General features: G+C 44.7%; 1 protein-coding gene across 5 annotated transcripts in view; it reads right to left on the reverse strand.

The window, feature by feature from the left end:
• adamts18 (ADAM metallopeptidase with thrombospondin type 1 motif, 18) overlaps positions 1–24854 on the reverse strand; it is a 282233-nt gene that overhangs the window by 7248 nt on the left and 250131 nt on the right. For all 5 annotated transcript variants that reach the window (XR_011964232.1, XM_072595845.1, XM_072595849.1 and 2 more), the window contains 3 exons: positions 16988–17192; positions 5225–5419; positions 276–500 (listed from right to left, as the gene is read on the reverse strand). Coding sequence is in view for 4 of the 5 variants with exons in the window: in XM_072595845.1 (XP_072451946.1) it covers positions 276–500; positions 5225–5419; positions 16988–17192 (625 nt within the window). In the remaining variant the exon portion in view is untranslated. The remainder of the gene's footprint in view (positions 1–275; positions 501–5224; positions 5420–16987; positions 17193–24854) is intronic.

A 24854-nucleotide genomic window follows, 5' to 3' on the forward strand; every position in this document is an offset into this window, starting at 1 on the left:
GGTGAAGTTGCCAATTTTCATCAGGTCCACAATTGCTAGGGACAGAAGAGGAGGAGGAACAGGTATGAGTCCAAGTCCTTTTTTCACAAGAGCTTCACCAATGATGCAAAATAATCAACAATCTTCAGGAGTTGACAAGTCCACACCAAAAGGTAATGGAGATTTGGGACAAGTCAATTCTGTGAAGAAAATGTTCCTTCCAAAAACTCCCATTAATGAAAAGAACACTTCAATGCTACATACTACATCCAATAATAGAGCTTCAGTTAGCCTACCTGTTGCCATGGTGATGCATACCAAGCTGATCCAGCATGGTTGGGTATTTGATCCAAGGAGCGTTTTGGGCAGTCTCCGAGGTTACATACCCGTTCGAGCTCGACATTTGCTTTGGGCAAGTGACGACATCGTCTTTGGGGAAACTCGATGTGTTTTCCTGACAGGATTTTCTCGCTGCATCTTAGCTCCCGTTTCTGTAGGCCGAGACCGCAGGATACCGAGCACTGTACACAAAGCAAAACACACACCATGTCAGAGCACAACACTTTATATTTGAGAAACAATCTGACTCAGTTTTCACAAAGATACTTTATTTTTATTTCAAAAATATACTTTATTCATAAAAATATTTTGATGATCTGTACAATTGGTCATGCCATACATACGTAAACATTCCATTTCTTTGCATACAGAGATCGAGTAATCATTCATATATACAGGTCTGTATGTTTACTATGCATACATTGAGCTGAGGCTTCAGCAGAGCCCCCTTACTGCGTTGGCCCCCTGTGCTTAGGCAGGCAGACATTACACGGTGGTCTTTCTCCACCATGCCTTGGCGACAACTGACCCAAGCTTCAGCGCATCCCTCAACACGTAGTCCTGGACCTTGGAATGTGCCAGTCTGCAACACTCAGTCGGGGTTAACTCCTTCAGCTGGAAGATCAACAGGTTTCGGACCACCCAGAGAGCGTCCTTCACCGAGTTGATGATCCTCCAGGCACAGTTGATGTTCGTCTCGGTATACGTCTCGGGGAACAGGCCGTAGAGCACGGAGTCCCGCGTCACGGCACTGCTCGGTACGAACCGCAACAAACCCCACTGCATTCCTCTCCAGACTTCCTTTGCGTAGGCATATTCCAGAAGGAGGTGTGTGACAGTCTCGTCACCCCCGCCCAGCTGAGAGTCCGGGCGTGCATAAAGGATCTCACAGGCAGAGCCCTTCTCACCACCAGCCAAGCCATGTCTTGGTGCTTGTTGGAAAGTTCTGGCGATGAGGCATTCTGCCAAATGGCTTTGACAGTCTGCTCAGGGAACCGCTCGATAGGATCCGCCCTCTCCTTTTCCCGAAGGGTCTCAAGGACACTACATGCTGACCACTTCCTGATGGACTTGTGGTCAAAGGTGTTTTTCTTCATAAATTTCCCTACGAACGACAGGTGATATGGAACGGTCCAACTACATGGAGCGCTCCGCGGCAGCGAGGCCAGGCTCATCCTTCGTAACACCGGGGACAGGTAGAACCTCAGTACATAGTGACACTTGGTGTTTGCGTACCGGGGAACCATGTGCTTGATGCAGCCACACACAAAGGTGGCATTTGGTTTTGTTTCCCCCGTTGCCCAGAGCTTTGTACATCGAATCCCTTCAGACCCGGTCCATCTTTGATCTCCATATAAATTGGAAGATGGCCCGGGTGACTGCAGCGGCACAGGTTCTGGGAATATGCCACGTATAATAGCAATGACAGTGCCTCACACCTGATGACCAGGTTTTTACCCGCGATGGAGAGCAATCGTAGCTTCCATCTGCCCAATTTCTGCCTCACCTCTTGATACTCTCCCCCCCAAGACTTGCCGCACGCCCCAGCCCCCCCAAACCAAATACCCAGCACCTTCAGGTAGTCAGTCCTGACGGTGAAGGGGATCGAGGATTGGTCGGCCCAGTCCCCGAAGAGCATAGCCTCACTCTTGCCTCGGTTTACCTTGGCCCACGAGGCCCATTAAAACTGGTCACATATGCACAAGAGTCTGTGCACAGACAGCTGATCCAAGCAGAAAATGGCGACATCATCCATGTACAGGGAGGCCTTAACCTGCAGGCCCCCACTGCCAGGAATAGTCACCCCTCTCAGGCTCGCATCCCTCCTGATGGACTCAGCAAATGGCTCTATGCAGCACACAAACAAGGCAGGTGAGAGGGAGCATCCCTGCCTGACTCCAGATCTGACTGGGAAGCTGTCTGATTCCCACCAAATGTTGGTGTAGAGCAGTATGATCCAATTGCAGATTCCCTCCCCAAAGCCCATTTTGGAGAGAACATCTCTCATATACATGTGTGATATCCTGTCAAAGGCATTCTCCTGGTCCAGGCTGATGAAGCAGGTGTCCAACCCCCTGTCCTGCACGTAGGCGATTGTATCCCTGAGGAGTGCAAGTCTCTCAGCGATCTTCCAGCCCGGTACAGCACAGATTTGGTCAGGATGAATCACCGACCCCAGAGCAGACCTGACCCGGATTACCTTTGACAAAATTTTGTAATCCGCATTCAATAGTGAGATTGGTCTCCAATTTCTGAGTTCCTCCCTCTCCCCCTTCCGCTTGTAGATGAGGGTGATGATGCCTTTCCTCATGGATTCACTCATGGTACCTGCCTGAAGCATACTGACATACACCTCCAGCAGGTCCTGGCCAATCAAGTCCCACAGAGTGGAATAGAGCTCGACCGGTAAACTGTCGCTTCTGGGAGTTTTATTCTTTTCGAAGGACCCGAGGGCCTTGGTCAGCTCATCCAGAGATAGCAGCTGGTCCGGCCTGTCCCATGTTCTGTCGTCTAAGACCTCCGTGATAGAGGACAGGAACGACTGGGAGGCCGTGCTGTCGGTCGGCTTCGAGTCATACAGACCGGTATAGAAGGATTTACTGATCCTCATGATGTCAGCCTGAGATGACGTTATCGAGCCATCTTCTTCCTTCAGGCTGCTGAGCACGGAGCTCTCTTTGTGCACCTTCTGGAAAAAGAAACGTGAGCACGTCTCGTCCTGCTCCACCAAGCGGTCCCTGGACCGAAAGATTATCTTGGAGGCCTCAAAGGCAAAGAGCAAAGCTTGCTGGCCCTTCACCTCCTGGAGATCCTCTGTGACATCCACCCCCATCGTCTACAGCAGGAGCAGTTTCTGCATACTTTCCTGGAGCTGGGACGGTTTTTCCCCGCCTCTCTCTCGCCTCTTGAACACCTTTGAGGATGAAGTACCTCTTGATGTTCCCTTTTATTGTTTCCCACCAGTCCGCTGGGGACTCAAGGAGGGGCTTCACGGTTCTCCAACCTGCGTAGTCCCTCTTGAGCTCCTCAATGTTTCCTGGGGTCAACAGCTTGGTGTTCAATTTCCACATTCCCTTACCAGCCTGCTGCTTGTTTTTACAAAGGTACATAATGTGTTCGCTCACACCTTTGTGTGTAGGGTTCTTAATTTAAAATCTCTCCGTGCATGACCTGATTGAGAAAAGAACACACTAGTGTCATGGTGTCTCCTCATTGCCAATGATTGCACTCACATCTTATAAAGAAAATGGGGCATCACATCAAGGGTCCAGACATGTTGGAGCCCGATGCATTTGATGTTGTCAAGAATACTGAGAATGATGCTGTACAAACATGTAAATAAGGAACAAGAGTAGGCCACTTGGCCCTTTGAGTCTACCTCACCCTTCAATAAGATCATGGCTAATCTGATTTTAACCTCAACTCTACATTCTCACATAGCCTCGATAATCCCCACAGTAATCGAGAACCCAGCTACCACAGTTTCAAAATATTTAAAGATTCTGCATCCATTGCCTTGTGAAGAGAGGAATTCCAAACTCTCAAGCCTCAGTGGAAAAAAAGATTTCCTCATCTTTGTCTTAAATGAGTGACCCTTTGGCACCTGATTTGAGATTAGTGTCATAGAGTCATAGAGTCATAGATGTACAGCATGGAAACAGACCCTTCGGTCCAACCCGTCCATGTTGACCAGATATCCCAACCCAATCTAGTCCCACCTACCAGCACCCAGCCCATATCCCTTCAAATCCTTCCTATTCATATAACCATCCAAATGCCTATTAAATGTTGCAATGGTACCAGCCTCCACCACATCCTCTGGCAGCTCATTCCATACACATACCACCCTCTGTGTGAAAAAGTTGCCCCTTAGGTCTCTTTTACATCTTTCCCCTCTCACCCTAAACCTATGCCCTCTAGTTCTGTGATTCTTACACAAAAGGAAATATCCTCTTCAAATCTATTTAGTCAAATCCCCTCAGGATCTTATATATTTCAATAAAGTCACCTTTAACTCTTCTAAACTCCACAGATACGGTAAAGCTTGCTTCTGTCTCAAATCTGAGCTCATCTCCAGTCTGTTATCTGGCAGGAAGAGCAAACTGCTCATGAGGTGGCCAGAACCCACATACTTTCCACCCATTCTCTACATCACTTTCTCATTTTCTTCATTTTGACTCTAATGGCCACCAGCCACCCACAGGAGTCTCAGGAGAATGGGAAAGAGTAACAGCTCAATACTGATGGAGGCAGCATGGTGGCTCAGTGGTTAGCACTGCTGCTTTCACAGTGTCAGGGAACCGGGTTCGATTCCAGCCTTGTGTGACTGTCTGTGTGGAGTTTGCATGTTCCCATTGTGATTTCAAATAAACCTGTTGAACTATAACCTGATGTCATTTGGCTTCTGACTCTGTCCCCTCAAGCAGAGGACAATATAAGATTGCACAAGGATTGATTAATCATGGAGAGATTTGTGTATGGGGAGGCTAGGTAGGTACAGAAGGGAGACAAGAATAAAAGCCAATGTTAATATGGTGAAAGAATGCCAATATGGAACATTGGGCTGAATGGCCTGTTGCTGGATACCACAAAATCCCAGTGTTACTGTATCGCTGGATACGCAACGTCCCACAATTTGCCTCCCTTCAGCAATACCTGGACTGAATTGAGTAAGACCATAAGACAATAGGAGCAGAAATTAGGCCATTCAGCCTATCAAGTCTGCTCTGCCATTCAATCATGGCTGATAGGTTTGTCAACCCCATTCTCTCGCTTACTACCCATAACCCTTGATCCCCTTGATACTCAACGACCTATCTATTGAGTAGTTTATGAATTCCTACCCTTGAGTCTACTGCCCACAAAATCATGCCCTCTCTCCTTATGTCTAAATGATTTTGAGTACCTTGGTCCACGGTGAGGTGATCCAACGCAGTCTGTCATTCTTTGGGCAGCGCCGGAGCACACACATCTCCTGACTCTTTGGCTTCACTTCCTGGTTGCACAGACTCTCTGGTACGGCATGAGGCTTTGACGTAGGGTTCGTGCTTCTACAGTAGATGACACGTTTCCTCATCCCCCTTCCACATGTCTTGGAACACTGGAGACAAAAGACGGCTGCCATCAATTGGGTTCGAAAGGGAAAAGTGCTAGAGCGTGAGGACTAACATGTAAATAATGATCCATCATATTGGACAGAAAAAGCCTCAAGGAAGTTCATCCACAGAAATGGACACTTATTGTGGGTTTAGTGATTACCATTCAATTCAAATTGAATTCAAAGTCATGTCCCATTCCAGAACTGTAAACATGCCATCCATGCCCACTGTACTACCATTCAGATGAGATATTAAACCAAGAACTCACTTTCCTGCTTAGATGTGGGGCCCTATTATGAAGAGTAGGAGATTGTCGCATTGATGAGACCATGTTTGGAGTGCCGTGTTTAGGTCTCCTTATTGTTGGAAAGACACCACCACAATCGAAGCAATTCACAGATGGTTCACTAGACTAATTCCTGGGATGAGGGAGTATGTTATGAAGAAAAGTTGAACTAGATGGGCCTCTGTTTATTGGAATTTAGAAGAATAGGAGTGACCTTACTGAAATATACAAAGATCCAGAAGGGACTTGATATGATAAGGAAGTTTCCCCTTGTAATTGGGTGGCTTGGTGGCTCAGCAGTTAGTCCTGCTGTCTCATAGTGCTAGGGACTTGGGTTTGATTCTACCCGTGCACGACTATCTGTGTGGAGTTTGCACATTCTCCCTTTTTCTGCATGGGTTTCCTCCAGGTACTCCAGTTTCCTCATAATCTGTGCAGGTTAGCTGGATTGGCCATGCTAAATTGACCATAGTGCCCAAGGATGTGCAGGCTAGGTAGGTTATCCATAGGAAATGCAGGGTTACTGGGATTGGGTAGGGCGATGGGTATGGGGGACGGATGCTCTTCAGAGGATCAGTGTGGACTCAATGGGCCAAATGGCCTGCTTCCACATTATAGGGATTCTATGAATTGTCTAGAATTAGGCAGGGAGTTTAAAAATAAGGAACATCCTATTGAAGAGGGTGATGAGGTAAGATTTTCACTCTCAGAGGGTCATGAGTCTTTGGGGCTCTCTTGTCCAGAAAGCAGCAGAGACAGTGATTGGATATTTTTTAAGGTCGAGGTAGTTAGATATTTGGCTAACAAGGGAGTTGAGTTCTTGAGAGGGATGTCAGGGAAAAGGGAATTGAGGTCACAATTGGATCAGGCACAACCTTAAGAAATGTTGCAGTGGCCTTGAGGGGCCAAATGGTTGATTCCCTTGTACATTTCTTAGCTCCCTCCAGTACACTGGGCTTACATTTATCCCTTAACCAACATTGCCAGGGCAGATTGTCAAAGTTGGCTACTGTGTTCCCCGAACAGCTACAGTAACCAAATGAAATTAAAACTACTTAACTGGCTATGATGTGCTTTTTCAGGTTTATAGGTGATGAAATACAAGTGTTTCTTTGCACTGTTGTGGTAAATCTATTGAGCAGGATGCCAGGAGATTTCCATGCCATACTTTGAATAGCACATGAGATTTTTAAACTCTATTCGGGTACATTCCAGACTTAGAAACTACATTGCTGTTCCTTCACTTCCATTGCTTCAAAATCCAGGAACTCCCTTCTGACCTGTGGCTGGGCCTACCATCCATGGACAGTTGCAGTTCAAGAAGGCAGCTGTTCAACAGCTTCTGTGACCATTCATCCCACTGACAGACCTCAAACAGGTATTTTAAAATGAGAGAAAGAATTGCAGGTGCTGGAGATCTGAATCAAAAACACAAATTGCTGGAGGAACTCAGCAGGTCTGGCAGCATCTGTGAAACAAAAGCAGAGTTAGCCTTTTGAACCCAGTGCAGTCTCCCTGCTATAGAAAGGATGTTGTGAAACAAAAAGGTTCAGAAAAGATGTACAAGGACATTGTTAGGGTTGGAGGGTTTGAGCTATATGGAGAGGCTGAATAGAATGGGGCTATTTTCCACAGAGCGTCAGAGGCTGAGGGGTGACATTATAGAAGTTTATAAGATTAAGAGGGGTGTGGATCCTGGATCAAAGTCTTTTCCTCAGGGTCGGGGAATCTTATCGTAGGGAGACCGCACTGGATTCAAAAGGTTAACTCTGCTTTTGCTTCACAGATGCTGCCAGACCCGCTGAGTTGTTCCAGCAATTTCTGTTTTCATTTCTGATCTTTAGCACCTGTAATTCTAAAATAGAGAGCATAGGTTTAAGGTGAGAAGGGAAAGATATAAAAGGGACCCAAGGTCAGCTTTGTCACACAGAGGATGGTATGTGTATGGAATGAGCTGCCGGAGGAAGAGGTGGAGGCTGGTACAATTACAACATTTAAAAGGCATCTAGATGGATATATGAATAGGAAGGGTTTGGAGGGATATGGACCAAGTACTGGTAAATGAAACTAGATTAATTTAGGATACCTGGTAGGCATGGATGGTTTGGACCAAAGGGTCTGTTACCATGCCATACATCTCTCTGACTCTCTGGCCAAAGTCTAGTAAGTTCTGAAGGGCCACTTGACTTGAAACATTAAATGTGTTCCTCTCTCCACAGATGCTGCCAGACCTGCTGAGTTTCTCCAGCAATTCTGTTTTTGTTTTTGATTAAATATTATCCCACTGTGACATTTCAAAAGCTTTTGAGGCTTAATCGTATGGTCCAATGGTAATTCTGTGGAAATGAGAAACAGCTTTGCTGCATCATGCTTGAGTGAGCCTCCTGAAATCAAATGTACTGGCAGCAATGTTAGAAACACCCCCAAAGTTAATTCAAATTACACTTTGTTGGCAGCACTCTTACACCTAGGACAATGCAGGGTATAGTTTTGCACCCTGCTATATGTATGGATTAGCTCCTGATCTCAGTAGGTATCCCCACCCGGATCAGATATAGGGGTGGGGTGGAGTGGGAGAAGTTGACAGAGCTGTTAGCATTAGCACAGAGTTACTGCTGAGATGTCTGAACTCAGCTTTGTCAATCAGCACTGAATGGGCACTGATGGTTGCTCGTTTGAAAGGCATGGTTCAACCAAAAGAAATCTGAAGAAATCAAGCAAGCAACAGCTGAAAGTTTAAGGCAGTAGTGATGGGGTGCTGCATTGTTGAAGTGTCATCTTTTAGACAAGAGGTGAAACAAAGGTTCTGATAGCGCATTGGAGACAATGCAAGTCATGTTCCAGAAAAAAAAAGCACAGAATTCTTCGGGAAAATGTTTTCAATCAAATGTACCTTGATATACTTTGAGAGCAGTGGGATTTGAACCTGGAGATTCTAGCTCAGAGGAAGGGATAGAACCATTGTCAGGCACCTGCTAGTATACTGGCCAATTCTCATCCTCCCTAACCCATACCACTTCAAGTGTTTAGGCTTGTAAGAGGAATAACAGCGAGAGGGCATAGATTCAAAGTGATTTGTCAAAGAAGCACGTGCGAGATGAGAAAGAATTCTTTTTCACGCAGTGAGTCATTAGGGTATAGAACACACTGCCTAAAAATGTAGGGGAGTCAGATTCAAGAGAACATTGAGTGATTATTTGGATGGCAATGGTGTACAAGGATATGGTGGAAAGGGCCGAAGGCTTGGCACAATGGGCTGAATAGTTTCTTTCTGTGTTGCAACATTCCTATGAATTTTAAAAGGTGTCGATTAATTGGACATTTATCTCTTGCTGAGGAAGTCCTGTGATAAGGTGGACAGTAGAACTGCCCCTTGAGCTAGGTGCTATTGGTTGAAGTCCCCACTTCAGGACTTGATGGCACAGCAGGTACACTCTCATAACATGGCCAAGCAAATCTCTAACAACCTGCAAATCCTTCCAGCATGTCTATGACAAGCTGCAAGAGAGGGAGAATCTGTTGGTCAGTCAAGTTTGACATCACTACTCTTTATTGAGACTATTAACTAAGTGGAGAGAAAACGTCAGAAGCCCTTTGGTGCAGAGGGATCTGGTGCACGAATCGCACAAGTGTACAGCTGAAACAGCTTATCTCTCTTCATAAGAAAAGCCCCTCATCTCTAGAATGGAGTTACAGCTGGCAATAAGACAGATAAATAGAATTTTGTCATTTATTGCTGAAGGAAGAGAGCTTAAATGTAGAGAGCATTGCTGAAAGAAGTATGAGGCATTAGTGAGACCGTATCTAGAGTATTGTGTTTGCTTTTGGTCCCCTTACTTGAGCAGGGATGTAACTGCATTAGAGGCAATTCAGAGGAGATTCGCTGGATTGGTTCAAGAGATGAGGGGTTTGTCTTATGAAGACAGATTGAACTGTTTAAGCTATACTCTCTGGAGTTTAGAAGAATGAGGGGAGATGTAATTGAGGTACATAAGATGCTAAAAGGGATTGACAAAATAGAAATAGAAAGGACGTTTCCTGATGTGGGATAATCTACAGCAAGAGATTATAGTTGTAGGATAAGGGATAGCAGATTCAAAACAGAGCTGAGGAGAAATTATTTCTCTCAAAGTGTCATAAATTCATTACCCCAGGTTGCATTGGATATTAGGATGTTGAGTAAAATCAAGGAGGAGGTGGACAGATTTTTAATTAGTAAAGAGTTGAAGGGTAATGGAGAGTGGGCAGGAAAATGGAGTTAAAGCTGAGATGAGATCAGCCATAATTATATTAAATGGTGGAGCAGGCTCAAGAGGTTCAATTGCCTACTCATAGTTTTTATAATTGTCTTATCCAGAAAAACCAGTTTTGGTTAAAGACACAAATGTGTGGTTTGTCTGTTTATGCATCAGTGAATAGTTATATCCTCTCAGTTCTGGTATCATTCTCATTAGTTTATGCATCAGCTTCTAAGACTTTTCTTATTGCTGGTTTGTGGGACTTTGTCTTCTACTTACATAGAAGCTGCAACACAATAACAGCTCCATAGTCCAAGGGACTGTACGACATGAACCTTTTTCCAAATTTCTTTATCTAATCCTTCCCTTCTTTTCTCCCTTGTATACTTTTCTAAACTCCTCTTAAATGTAACTGTGTAATACATCTCAATTCCATGCAGATAAGTGGCACATTCTAAATGGTCTCTAGTTTAGTTTAGATTCCTGGTTACATATGTAAGTGAGTATCTTAAATTTTTGGTGCCTGGTTTTAGATTAAATAAGAAATATGAGTCCATAAACCCCTGAACTCCTTTGTCAAAACAGAATCAATCTCATTCAACCTTGAATATATTCAACAACCCAGCCTTTACTGCTTTCTATCCAAACCTCTGTCCATTCTGGAGAATTCTCATGACTGACCACCCTCTGAGGGAAGAAATTCTCCACTTTCATCTTAAACATCAATCCTTGGAAGGTTGTATGTTTCCTTAATCTTCTCTTAAAATCCAATTCCCATGGATTCAACCTGCTCAATCTTTCCTGATAAGACAAACCCTTCATGACAGAAATACCCCACAGGTGACAACTTTACCACATGAAAAATAATTCATTATTTTAATGATTCTATTTGACAACCACTCTGCCTTTACTTGTTGCAGGAAATAACCCCTAGCCTTTCCCGATAGTTATATCCTCTCAGTTCTGGTATCATTCTCATTAGGCTTCACTCGTTCATCTCCTGAGTGCTTTGATATTTGTTCTTCGTAATACGGGACTAGCATAGTTGACATTCAGTCAAACCTGCACATGGATCATTTTCAACTGTAGTTTAGAAATATACCGGTGCAAACATATTGCTTCCATGGTGAATGAAGCATAACCAGGATTCACTGTTTGTGAAACAGCCATCAATGAAACATAATCACTCTCAAGTCAGGGCCTGTGCATCTCTGGAGGGCAGTAATAGGTGCAGGGTGCAGCGCACTGAGAGCTCACTGGGCATAGCAGATGTGGTGATTCCTTCTGCAGATGTCACCACCAGGAGAACAAGTGAAATCCTGAACATGACCTTTGGAGGGCAGCAGAATAATGTAGCAGAACAATAAAGTACTTGGAGGAGGACTTCCCTTTGTAACTCTGTGCCAGGAGTTCCCTTCAGTTCTGTTCCAAATTCTAATCGGAAATGAAACGCAGTTTATAGATCTTGGAACACATCCAATAAACTCTACTATTATAGGAAACTATCTGTGCAAAAAGGGATTTTCATGTCAGGTCTTACCAGATTCAAATTCCTAACAGGTAATTTCAGCAGAAATACCTCATTAAACACTATAATATTGTGCAGCTGGTTTAGAAAGTGGGACTCAATACTGTGTGTCTATTGAAATAATAAGGTAACTTTTCCCATTGTGATAAATAGAAATTTCACATTCTACTAGCCCACACTATTTCATCTATATTATTATTAATCAGTACTTATCCAAAGACTTTGTCCTGCATCTCAGGGGCCAACTTTACCTCAGCAGGTAGCATTCTTTCTTCTGACTCAGAAGGTTCAAGCCTCACTCCAGAAAGACTGAGCTCAAAACAAAATCTCAGTTGCCCCTTCCAGGATATCACTGAGGTTACAGAATTCGAAATGTCATCTTTCAGATTAGATACTGAATTGAGGCTCCCACTATTCAGTCCTCTGAGGCAAATGCTAAAGGCTACATGGCCCTACTTCAAAGGATAACAGAGATGTTAAACTGAGTGTTCTGGTCTATATTTATCCCTCAATCAAAGACAGGAATGGAGATTACCTATTTGTTAATAGATGGCACCTTGTGGGATCTTGCTGTGCACAGTGTAGCCAACTTTCCCCCCTTTCAGCAGTGACTACAGTTTGCAAGTTCTTCATATTGTCTACCAGAGATATATTTCCCTCCGCACCCATTTCCACTTTTCACAATGACCGTTCCCTCCGTGACTACCTGGTCAGGTCCACTCCCACAACAACCCACCCTCCCATCCAGGCAACGTCCCCTGCCACCGCAAGATTTGCAAAACCTGCGCCCATACCTCCTCCCTCACCACCATCCAAGTCCTCAAAGGCTAATGTTGTGCCACTTTTTAAGAAGGGTGGGCGGGAGAAAGCAGGAAATTATAGACCAGTTAGTCTGACCTCAGTGGTGGGAAAGATGCTGGAGTCTATTATAAAGGATGAAATTACGGCACATCTGGATAGTAGTAACAGGATAGGACAGAGTCAGCATGGATTTATGAAGGGGAATTCATGCTTGACTAATCTTCTTGAATTTTTTGAGGATGTAACTCGGAAGATGGACGAGGGAGATCCAGTGGATGTAGTGTACCTGGACTTTCAGAAAGCTTTTGATAAAGTCCCACACAAGAGGTTAGTGAGTAAAATTAGGGCGCATGGTATTGGGGGGAAAGTACTAGATTGGATAGAGAATTGTTTGGCTAATAGGAAACAAAGGGTAGTGATTAACGGCTCCATTTCGGAATGGCAGGCAGTGACCAGTGAGGTATCGCAGGGATCCGTGCTGGGACCGCAGCTTTTTACAATATATGCAAATGATATAGAAGATGGTATCAGCAATAACATTAGCAAATTTGCTGATGATACAAAGCTGGGTGGCAGGGTGAAATGTGATGAGGATGTTAGGAGATTACAGGGTGACCTGGACAAGTTAGGTGAGTGGGCAGATGCATGGCAGATGCAGTTTAATGTGGATAAATGTCTGGTAATCCACTTTGGTGGCAAGAACAGGAAGGCAGATTACTACCTCAATGGTATCAAATTAGGTAAAGGGGCTGTTCAGAGAGATCTGGGTGTTCTTGTCCACCAGTCAATGAAGGCAAGCATGCAGGTACAGCAGGTCGTGAAGAAGGCTAATAGCATGCTGGCCTTCATAACAAGAGGAATTGAGTATAGAAGCAAACAGGTGCTTCTGCAGCTGTACAGGGCCCTGGTGAGACCACACCTGGAGTACTGTGTACAGTTCTGGTCTCCAAATTTGAGGAAAGACATTCTGGCTATTGAGGGAGTGCAGCGTAGGTTCACGAGGTCAATTCCTGGAATGGCAGGATTGCCTTACACGGAAAGACTGAAGCGACTGGGTTTGTATACCCTTGAGTTTAGAAGACTGAGAGGGGATCTGATTGAAACGTATAGGATTATGAAAGGATTGGACACTCTGGCAGGAGGAAACATATTTCCGCTGATAGGGGAGTGCCGAACCAGAGGACACAACTTAAAAATACGGGGTAGACCATTTAGGACAGAGATGAGGAGTAACTACTTCACCCAGAGAGTGGTGGCTGTGTGGAATGCTCTGCCCCAGAGGGCAGTGGAGGGCCAGTCTCTGGATTCATTTAAGAAAGAATTGGATAGAGCTCTTAAAGATAGTGGAGTCAAGGGTTATGGAGATAAGGCTGGAACAGGATACTGATTGGGAATGATCAGCCATGATCATATTGAATGGCGGTGCAGGCTCGAAGGGCTGAATGGCCTACTCCTGCATCTATTGTCTACTGTCTATTGTCTATTGTCTATTGACCCTTCCACATTCATCAAGGTTCCACCTGCACATCCACCAATGTCATTTATTGGTCGTTGCTCCCGATGCGGTCCCCTCTACATTGGGGAGACTGGACACCTCCTAGCAGAGCACTTTAGGAAACATCTCCGGGACACCCGCACCAATCAATCCTACTGCCCTGTGGCCGAACATTTCAACTCCCCCTCCACTCTGCTGAGGACATGCAGGTCCTGGGCATCCTCCACCGACGCTCCCTCACCACCCAACGCCTGAAGGAAGAACGCCTCATCTTCCGCCTCAGAACACTTCAACCACAGGGCAATGTGGACTTCACCAGTTTCTTCATTTCGCCTACCCCTACCTTACCCCAGTTCCAAACTTCCAGCTCAGCACCATCCTCAGGACCTGTCCTAACTGCCAATCTCCCTTCCTGCTCCACCCTCCTCTCTGACCTATCTCCTTCATCCCCATCCCCATCCACCTATTGTACTCTTTGCTACCTTCTCCCCATTCCCACCCCCTCTCTCATTTATCTCTCCACCCTGGAAGCTCCCTGCCTCTATTCCTGATGAAGGGCTTTTGCCCGAAACTTTGATTTTCCTGCTCCTCGGATGCTGCCTGGCCTGCTGTGCATTTCCAGCACCAATCTGATCTAAACTCAGGTTTCCAGCATCTGCAGTACTCACTTTTTCCCTCTAAAACACCTCAGGCCATCCTGAAATCATGAAAGATTCTATCTAAATACAAGTCTTTATTTCCTTAAATACTGTTACATATTTAACAAGAGAGTTCCTCCTGCATTATTACTGACAGGTAATTATAGAAGTTCCACATTAAAATTTTGGTTAACATTAAGTGAGGGACATGTGTGGACACATTGCAAAGCTCTTAAAGAATAGGTTGGTGCAATTTTCATAAATGCATCTTCTCATTTTTCTTCCATTCTGATCTGATTAAGTAGTTATTTAGCTCTTTCAAGTGCTTAGACTATACTTTGGAGCTTTACTAATTTTTTCTTTCATTTTGACCATCTTAAATGATGTGGGTGTGTAATTATAAACTCCATTCCCTCTTGCATGTAAGCAAGTAGGTGTAAGCCATTCAATACCTTGAACTTGCTCCACTATTTAATAAAATCTGACTATCAATCATCATTAATTCATGCATTCTCTGTGGCAAAGTCTCAACTAAATTAGAGCATCCTCATCAAACCGTCAGGCATCCCCCTCTCATACAATACATTGTTTTCCCTTAACCTGGCATTTCTTGTGAATTTAAATCAGAGTGGTACTGGAAAAGCACAGCAGGTCAGGCAGCATCCAAGGAGCAGGAAAATCGACATTTCAGGCAAAAGCTCTTCATCAGGAATTATCCTGATGCATGCAAGATGTGGCACGGTGGCTCAGTGGTTAGCACTGCTGCCTCACAGCACCAGGGACCCAGATTTGATTCTAAAATCTAGCAACTGTCTGTGTGGAGTTTGCACATCCTCCCTGTGTCTGCATGAGTTTCCTCCTGGTGCTTCAGTTTCCTCCCACAGTCCAAAGATGGGCAGGTTAAGTGGATTGGTTATGCAAAATAGGGTGGCACGGTGGCTCAGTGGCTAGCACTGCTGTCTCACAGCGCCAGGGACCCAGGTTCAATTCCCGTCTCGGACAACTGTCTGTGTGGAGTTTGCACATTCTCCCCATGTCTGCGTGGGTTTCCTCTGGGTGCTCCGATTTCCTCCTACACTCCAAAGATGTGCAGGTTAAGTGAATCGGCCATGTTAAATTGTCCGTAGTGTTAGGTGGATTAGTCAGGGGTAAATGTAGGGGAATGGGTCTGGGTGGGTTGCTCTTCAGAAGGCTGGTGTGGATTTGTTGGACCAAAGGGCCTGTTTCCACACTGTAGGGAATCTAACCTAAATTGCCCATGGCCTCCAGGAATATGCAAGCCCGGTAAATTAGCCATGGGAAATGTGGGGATAGGGTAGTGAGTTGGGTCTGGGTGGACTTGATGGGCTGAATGGCCTGCTTCCACATTGAAGGGTTTCTATGAAAATCTTTGACAAATGTATCTTTATCAGCACCACTCAAGTTTTATTCAACTCAGCAACTACATATAGACACATCCCTGAGATGGAAGGTTTCATGCTGATTCTAAATGAAAATTATTAAAACAATATTCATGAAGTACAGGAGGTTATTCAGTCCATCAAGCTTATGCCAGCTCTTTCAAAGGCCTTTCCAACTGGCCACACTCCCTTATTCTTCTTAAGTAGTTCTCCATTTTCCTCCCTTTCCAATATTTACAGATTAAGAATTTGACTTCTATCTAACTCCTTGATAATGCTTTCCATTATAATAACATCTATCCACCGTTACAATGGAAATGGAAGGGCCCTGCACAGGTGTAGATAAGGCCAAACTGTTCCCACTTTTGAAAGGACCAAGAATGAGAAAGCACGGAAGCACAAGTGGATATGAAGAAAACTTCATGGTTTGGAACACATTGCCTGAGAGTGAAGCAGTGACAGGTTCAACTGAAGTATTCCAAAGGGAGCTAGGCTGTCTTTTGAAAAAGAAGGAAGTGCAAGATTATGGGTGAGAAGGTTGGGGAAAGTCATTGAGTGAATTGCTCATTGGGCATAATGGGCAGAGTGGCTGCCTTCCATGCTGTCAGTTTGCTTTGATATTCGATGTAAATATGTCATTAATATCCCCCATCAAGAGGGGACACTGCAGGACCATCATGAGTCAAAGGGTGTTATGCTCAAATAAGCAAGGGGTTGGCCTAGTGGTAGTACCACTTCACTACTAACCCAGAGACCTAGGTAATACACTGGGAACCCCATGTTTAATTCCCGTTTGTGGCAGATAGTGAAGTTTAAATTAAGAGTCTAATGACAATCATGAAACCATTACTGACTGTCAAAAAAACCCTTTAGAGAAAAAAACTGTTATCATTACCCAGTCTGGTCTACATGTGACTCCAGAACCACTGCAATGTTGTTGACTCTTAACCACCCTCCGTGCAATTAGGGTTGGGGATGAGGGCCAATAAATGCTTTCCTAGCCATGATGCAACATTGAGTAAAATAGAAAGTAACTATGGAATTTATAGCAGAAATCTAGAAACAAGATAAGCATGTGTTGACGTGAAATTGTCCCATTTGCTCCTCACCTTGCTTCAGTTCATGGCTTTGCTTGTTAGTGTGTGAGATCAAGTCTTGGCAGTTTAGTCATGAGTTATGGTTACCTGGGTCCATGCTCCCGTAGTCCACTCAGGCGGGCAGTCCTGGATGTTGCAGGGCTGTATCTGGGCAGGTGCCACCGGTGGGCACATGGAGCTTGGCACTGCCTCATCCCGTTGGAAAGCTACCTTGCGGAAACACTGGATCTGCCGTGCCTGCTTCCCTCCTCCGCAAGACCTGCTGCAGTCATCCCACTTGCCAGCCGACCAACTGTGGGAAAAGGAAATAACATTGAAAAGCAGGTCACTGAAGCCTGAACAGTGAGAAGAACCTGCCGAATCCCAAAGTGGCATTACACCAAAGAATGTAAGCCAGCTATCTCAGTTCTACCATTCTCATATTGTTTTGTACAGTAATCGGAGACAGCTCGTTTAGGACCAAAACTTGCAGTTGGACTTCCATGCGATGAATTAAACATAGAAAACAGGCTGGATTTTAACAGGATTCTGCACTCCCCAGCCTCTCAGTTATGTTGTAATTACAAATCTGGTCGGTATGTGTAGACTTCAGAGTCTACAGACAGGCTACACATACAGATCAGATTCTTAACTACAACAGTAAAGGCCCTAACGTCCACAAACAGAGCTGTGTCAAGCCTCTGTTTAAATGAGCTGTAGCACACTGCAATGCCCCAGAGCTCTGCAGAAAAGAAGAGGAACATCTATACAAAGACTTTGCTAATAATAGGTACCCTAACAGCTTCATTCACCAATGCCGAGCACACAAACAACACCAAGAAGACACAGTGTGCCCCAAAACACTGACCACCTTACCCGATATTAGAAACGTCTCGGAACTGGCTACAAGATTTCTACATCCCCTGGGAATAACGGCAGCACACAAATCAGTAGCCACACTTCACCAGCTACGATCCAAGACAAAATACTTCATACTCACAACATGCAGGATGAATACAATATACAAAATACCATGCAGCAACTGCGATCAACATTACACAGGACAAACAGGCAGGAAAACCGCCACCAGAAAACATGAGGATCAGCTTGCAACAAAAATGACACAACCAACTCTCCCTCATGTCAGTACACACTGACAATGAAGGACATCAATTCAACTGGGACAATGTTACGATACTGGGACAGATAAAACAAAGCCAAACTTTGGAATTCCCGGGAGCCTGGTATTCGTCCACTGGTTCCATAAACAAACACGCTGAAATAGACCTCATCTACAGACCACGATGGTACAAAGCCAGAAATAGACCCAGCCTCTATGACAGACTGAACCGTATAAAACCTGGGCAATAACAGTGCTCCATCCAGAGGCTACACAGTACTGAAGATGTCACCCAGTAGGGGGACAAAACGTTTGCAAAAAAAAAATCAACCAGATCTGCGAACTGACCAACAACTCTAACAACAACCTGAGCTGTTCAGGGTTTAACATGGTCCCAGCATCACCTCTCTATTCTTAAGCAGGGTGTGATATGGCACATGGCAGGGTCTTAGTTTGAGGGGTCTTGGTGGGGGGGGGGGGGGGGGGGAGAGAGAGTAAAGAGACATACATGATGTTTATGGAGTTACTGGGGGAATGAGGTTCCCTCTGTTGAAGAAAGCAGACTCACAAAGAAGGTCCTGTCCATTTACCTGCCCAATAGAAGAAGCTTCAGCTGGCTCCCTTCCTGTCAAGGAATGGTGGGAGTAGGATGATGGCCTTAAGTTGCCATTCATTGGATAGTTTAGGACTTCAATAGGCCCAAGGGGCAGGGAAATGGCCTAAAGACTACCCTGCCACCAACAACACCAATCCCCTCCATTAGATTTTAAACAGGGTTGTGTTGAGGGGGTGGTTAGGGGTTAAGCATTTAGGCAACAGAGGAATTTTACAAGACCCACTCTTCCACCTTCAAAACCATTAAAAGAGGAAAATAAAATGCAGCTCGTTAAACATCAAATATTGTATTCATATTGCAGCTTTTACAACCTTAGGATGTCCCAACTGACTTTTAGTGAAGTGCAGTCAGTAATAGTAAAAATAACAATTCCCAGTAAGGTTCTGCAAACAGCAATGCATCTTTGCCTGCTTTTATGATTTTGTTTCAGAGATAAATATTGGCTCAGAGAGCAGGAAACACTCTTTTGTTCTTTTTCCAAATAGCACCATGAGGATTTGAATAGTTAGAAAGGATTGTGATTCCACACAGGTTTCAGAAGCACAGGAGTGTTGTGTAGTTAGAGCACAACATACCATCCCGCTTCAAAGTCATTCTGAGATATATCCTACTGAAGCCTTACAGTCACTTGTTTTCCAGCAGGCCCAAGTCATTCAGAATTTAATGGTTTATTAGTAGGAATCAGATGAGACGCGGTTTCTAGACATCAAGAGTGAGAATTTTCTTTTTTTTATCAAGGAGTTGAATTTCTCAGCATTTCCGATGAATATCAATTCCGCTTGTCCACAGCTGCTGCTAGCACAATGGGCAACAACAACTTGCATTTACGTAGTATCTTTCACAAAAGGAAATGTCCTAATTGAATTCAGAGCAATATTGTTGAGCAATACCTGATGCTGAGCAACTTCGGAAGATACTCGTATGACAAAAAGTTTGACCAAAGGGACAGGAATTACAGGACATTTTAAAGGTGGACGGAGTGGAGAGAGGTAACAGTGGCCCAGTGAAGACAGAGTGTTTTCGACCCTCAGTATTCAGCTATCAGCGGTGTGCCACAAGGATTGATGCTGAGTCTGCTGCTTTTTGTCATTTATATAAATGATTTGGATGTCAATGTAGGAGCTATGGTTACTAAGTTTGCAGATGACACCAAACAGGTGGTGTAGTGAAGAAGATTGTTTTCGAGATACAACAGGACCTTGATCAAATGAGCCTATCGGCCAAGGAGTGGCAGATCGAGTTTAATTTAGATAAATGTGAGGTGCTGCAATTTGGTAAGGCAAAACAGGGTAGGATATATACAGTAAATAGAGTTATTGAGTCATATAGATATATAGCACAGAAACGGATCCTTTAGTCAAACTAGCCCATGCCGACCAGATATCCTAAAGGAATTGAGTCCCATTAGCCAGCACTTGACCCATATCCCTCTAAACCCTTCCTATTCATGTCCCCTCCAGATGCCTTTTCAATATTGTAATTGTTTGAGCCGCCACCACTTCCTCTGGCAGTTCATTCCAAACACATACCACCCTCTGAGTGAATATATTGCCCCTTAAGTCCCTTTTAAGTCTTTGCCCTCTCACCCCAAACCTATGCCCTCTAGTTCTGGACTCCCCAACCCCAGGGAAAAGAACTTGTCTATTTACCCGACCCATACTGCTCATGATTTTAGAAACCTCTGTAAGATCACCCCTCAGCCTCCGATGCTCTAGAGAAAACAGCCCCAGCCTGTTCAGCCTCTCCCTATAGCTCAAATCCTCCAACCCTGGCAACATCCATGTCAATCCTTTTTGAACCCTTTCAAGATTCACAACATCCAGAGAGAGCAGGGAGACCAGACCGACATGCAATATTCCAAAACTGGCCTAACCAATGCCCTGTACATCTGCAACATGACCTCCCAACTCCTATACTCTGACCAATAAAGGAAAGTATACCAAATGCCTTCTTCACTATCCTATCTACCTGCAACTCCATTTCCAAAGTGCTATGAAGGTTCTGTGGAGTGTAGCCAACAAAGAGCACTAGGGCTGCAGTTGCATAGTTCCTTGCAAGTTGAGTTACAGGTCGGCAGGGTGATGAAGGTGGTATTTGGTATACTTACCTTCGTTGGTCAGAATATTAAGTACAGGAGTTGTGACGTCATGTTGTGACTGCACAGGACATTGGTTAGGCCACCTTTTGAATACTGTGTGTAATTCTGGTCACCTTTCTATAAGAAAGATGTTGTGAGACTTGAAAGGGTTCAGAAAATATTTACAAGGTTGTTGCCAGGGTTGGAGGGTTTGAGCTATAGGGAGAGGCTGAATAGGCTGAAGCTTTTTTCCCTGGAGCGTCGGAGGCTGAAGGGTGACCTTATAAAGGTTTATAAAATCATGAGGGGCAGGGATAGGATGAATAGACAAGGTCTTTTTTCCTTGGGTGGAGGAAGTCCAGAACTAGAGGATATAGGTTTGAGATGAGAGGGCAAAGATTAAAAAGGATCTGAGGAGGAAACTTTTTCACGCATGTATGGAACAGGCTGCCAGAGGAAGTGATGGAGGCAGGTACAGTTACAGCATTAAAAGGCATCTGGATGCATAGATGAATAGAAGGTGTTAAGAGGGATATGGGCCAAATGCTGGCAAATGGGAATCAGTCAGATTGGGATGTCTGGTCAACATGGATGATTTGGACCAAAGGGCCTGTTTCTGTGCTGTCTGACTCTATAATTCTATACAAAACCACTAACAGAATTGGGAATATGCCAGGGACCAGAATTAGAGGAGCATAAATAACTGGGATGTTTGGAATGCTGAAGGATATGGCAGGGATAGGGAAGGGCAGGACCATAATGAGGTTTGAAAATAGAAATGACTGTATTTTTAAGGTTGAAGCATTGTTGGACCAGGAGCCAGTGTAGGTCAATAGACAATAGACAATAGATGCAGGAGTAGGCCATTCTGCCCTTTGAGCCTGCACTACCATTCAATATGATCACGGCTGATCATCCTTAATCAGTATCCTCTTCAGTACCACTCTCTGGGTGAAGAAGTTTCTCCTCATCTCTGTCCTAAATGGTCTACCCCATATTTTTAAGCTGTGTCCTCTAGTTTGGCACTCACCCATCAGCGGAAACATGTTTCCTACCTCCAGAGTGTCCAATCCTTTAATAATCATATATGTCTCAATCAGCTCCCCTCTCAGTCTTCTAAACTCAAGGGTATACAAGCCCAGTCGCTCCAGTCTTTCAGTGTAAGGTAATCCTGCCATTCCAGGAATTGACCTCGTGAACCTACGCTGCACTCTCTCAATAGCCAGAATGTCTTTCCTCAAATTTGGAGACCAGAACTGCACACAATACTCCAGGTGTGGTCTTACCAGGGCCCTGTACAGCTGCAGAAGAACCTCATTGCTTCTATACTCAATCCCTCTTGTTATGAAGGCCAGCATGCTATTAGCCTTCAGCGACCACATTAGATGAAGGTGTACTACTCCAAGTTTGGACATGTACAGTGACCTCTGATAGAACATGCCAGGCTGCCTGGGAAATGTGTTAAAGTTGTTAAGTAGAGAGATAGTATTTAGGAAGAGGAATAGGCCATTCAGGCCCTTCGAACCTGTTCATCATTCATTGAGATCATGGCCAATCTGTGGCCTAACTCCATATACAGAGGAACCTCGAGTATCCAAAGGACACAGGCTTTGGTTATTCCATTCGGTTAATTGAATGCCAGAGAATCGAATGCGATCTTGTTCGGATTTACCGAAATTTGGTTAATCAAATGCTGAATAACCAAGCTTTCTCTGTATATGTTTTTGGCTTATCTCTCTTAATACTCTTGCTGAAAATAAAATCTATCTCAGATTTAAAATTAACATCTGGTCCAGCGTCCACTGCTATTTATGGGAGAGAGTTCCAAATCTTTATCATCCTTTATGTGTAGAAATACTTTCAACATCTGTCCTGAATGTTCTGGCCCTAATTCTCAGACTATTCACCTGAGTTATAGAATTTTCGACCAGTGAAGATGGTTTATCTACCCTGTCTTTTCCTGTTATTATATTGAAGAATTTGATCAGATCACTCCTTACCCTTCTAAATTCTAGAGAAAACACACCTAATTTTTATAATTTGCCCTCATAACTTAACCCATGAAGTACAGGTATCATTCTTGAAAAGTGTGGAGCTGGAAAAGCTCAACAGGCCAGGCAGCATCCAAGGAGCAGGAGAATTGACGTTTCGGGCATAAGCCCTTCTTCAGGAATGAGGCTGGTGTGCCAAGTGGGCTGAGATAAAAGGTAGGAGGGGCGGAATTTGGGGGAGGGGTGCTGGGAATATGATAGGTGGAAGGAGGTGAGGGTGAGGGTGATAGGTTGGGGGCGGAGAGGGTTGGGGGCGGAGAGGTCGAGAAGAAGATTGCAGGTCAAGACAGCGGTGCTGAATCCGGGGGGTTGGGACTGAGATAAAGTGGGGGGAGAGGAAATGAGGAAGCTGGAGAAATCTACATTCATCCCATGTGGTTGGAGGGTTCCTAGGCGGAAGATGAGGCTCTCTTCCTCCAGGCATCATGTGGCCAGGGTCTGGCGATGGAGGAGGCCAAGGACCTGCATGTCCTTGGCGGAGTGGGAGGGGGAGTTAAAGTGTTCAGCCACAGGGCGTTTGGGTTGGTTGGTCCGGGTGTCCCAGAGGTGTTCCCTGAAATGTTCCGCAAGTAGGCGGCCTGTCTCCCCAATGTAGAGGAGACCGCATCGGGTGCATCGGATACAGTAAATGATGTGTGTGGAGGTGCAGGTGAATTTGCGACAGATATGGAAGGATCCATTGGGGCCTTGGAGGGAGGTGGGGGGGGGGGGGGGGGGTGGAGATGTGGGTGCAAGTTTTGCACTTCTTGTGGTTGCAGGGGAAGGTGCTGGGAGTGGAGGTTGGGTTGGTGGGGGTGTGTGGACCTGACGAGGGAGTCGCGGAGGGAGTGGTCTCTCCGGAATGCTGATAGGGGTAGGGAGGGAGCTTGAATGAAAATGTTGTCAAATGACAGAACTGAAAGCACAAGACAACAGCATAAGCTTCATGACCGTTTTCCTCTTCAAATATTCCTGAGATGGGAACCAATCATCCTCCAGTCAGGTCTGCCCAATCTGGTCTGTGTCTTTGACTGCACGTGTCTCGCTGCTGGTGCCAATGTGAAAATATTTCTGCACGGCTGAATCTCCAGCTTGAGCAAACAGACATTTCATTGTTTCTCTTTCATCAGGGAGACAAAAGGGAAGAGGCTGGAACAACATTCACTTGGACAGGGAGACAATGTCAAATTAGCATTCGCCCAGCACAATGAGTCACCCTGGCAGAAGCTCTGAACAGATACGTCACATCCAATTGGAAGAAACAGCTGATCAAAGTTAGCACAGATACAGAGAGGGAGATGGGCAAGGGGCTGGGGGTGAGACAAAACAGGGAAACTGACTCCTAGATTGTCTTTTACAAATACTGACCAGTTTCTACGGTGTAAAAAGGTAAAAACAATGACTACAGATGCTGGAAACCAGATTCTGGATTAGTGGTGCTGGAAGAGCATAGCAGTTCAGGCAGTATCCAAGTAGCTTCGAAATCAACGTTTCGGCCAAAAGCCCGAATGTCCTGATGAAGGGCTTTTGCCCGAAACGTCGATTTTGAAGCTACTTGGATGCTGCCTGAACTGCTGTGCTCTTCTAGCACCACTAATCCAGTTTCTACGGTGGTAAAGTGCAACGATTATATTAGTATTAGGACAAAATGCTTGCTTTATTTAAAAAATAAAATATGCTGGATAAATTCTGCCAGACCTGCTGAGTTACTCCAGCACTTTCTGTTTTAATTTTAGTTTTCCAGCATCCACAATATTATTTACTTAGTACTTTCTGCAATTCTTTTATTTCAATTTCTGGAGCTCTTGAGCTGAATGTCATTAACAAGTTGAAAAGTGTCTGGGAGAATGGGCAAGCTGCTTGTTGATGGAGTTATTTGCACCCATACCCACTCACTTCACATCTGTGGATTGTTTCGGTTTTATTTTTCTGTTTCTGTTTTCTGTTGTTTCCTCTTTATCTGTATTGACACGACATTTTCACCTAATCTAACAGCTGGAGACACGGGAAACAAGATTCCTAACTCTCCTTGATTTTCCAGGAATGTCTTGCTTTCCATTCTGCTTCCTGGGTATGAGCTTTTTGTTCCCCCCAAACCTGACTGCACTCAAAATATTGGCATTCCCCTGCAA

Source organism: Chiloscyllium punctatum, chromosome 26, assembly GCF_047496795.1.
Source record: "Chiloscyllium punctatum isolate Juve2018m chromosome 26, sChiPun1.3, whole genome shotgun sequence".
Classification (NCBI taxonomy): Eukaryota; Metazoa; Chordata; class Chondrichthyes; order Orectolobiformes; family Hemiscylliidae; genus Chiloscyllium; species Chiloscyllium punctatum.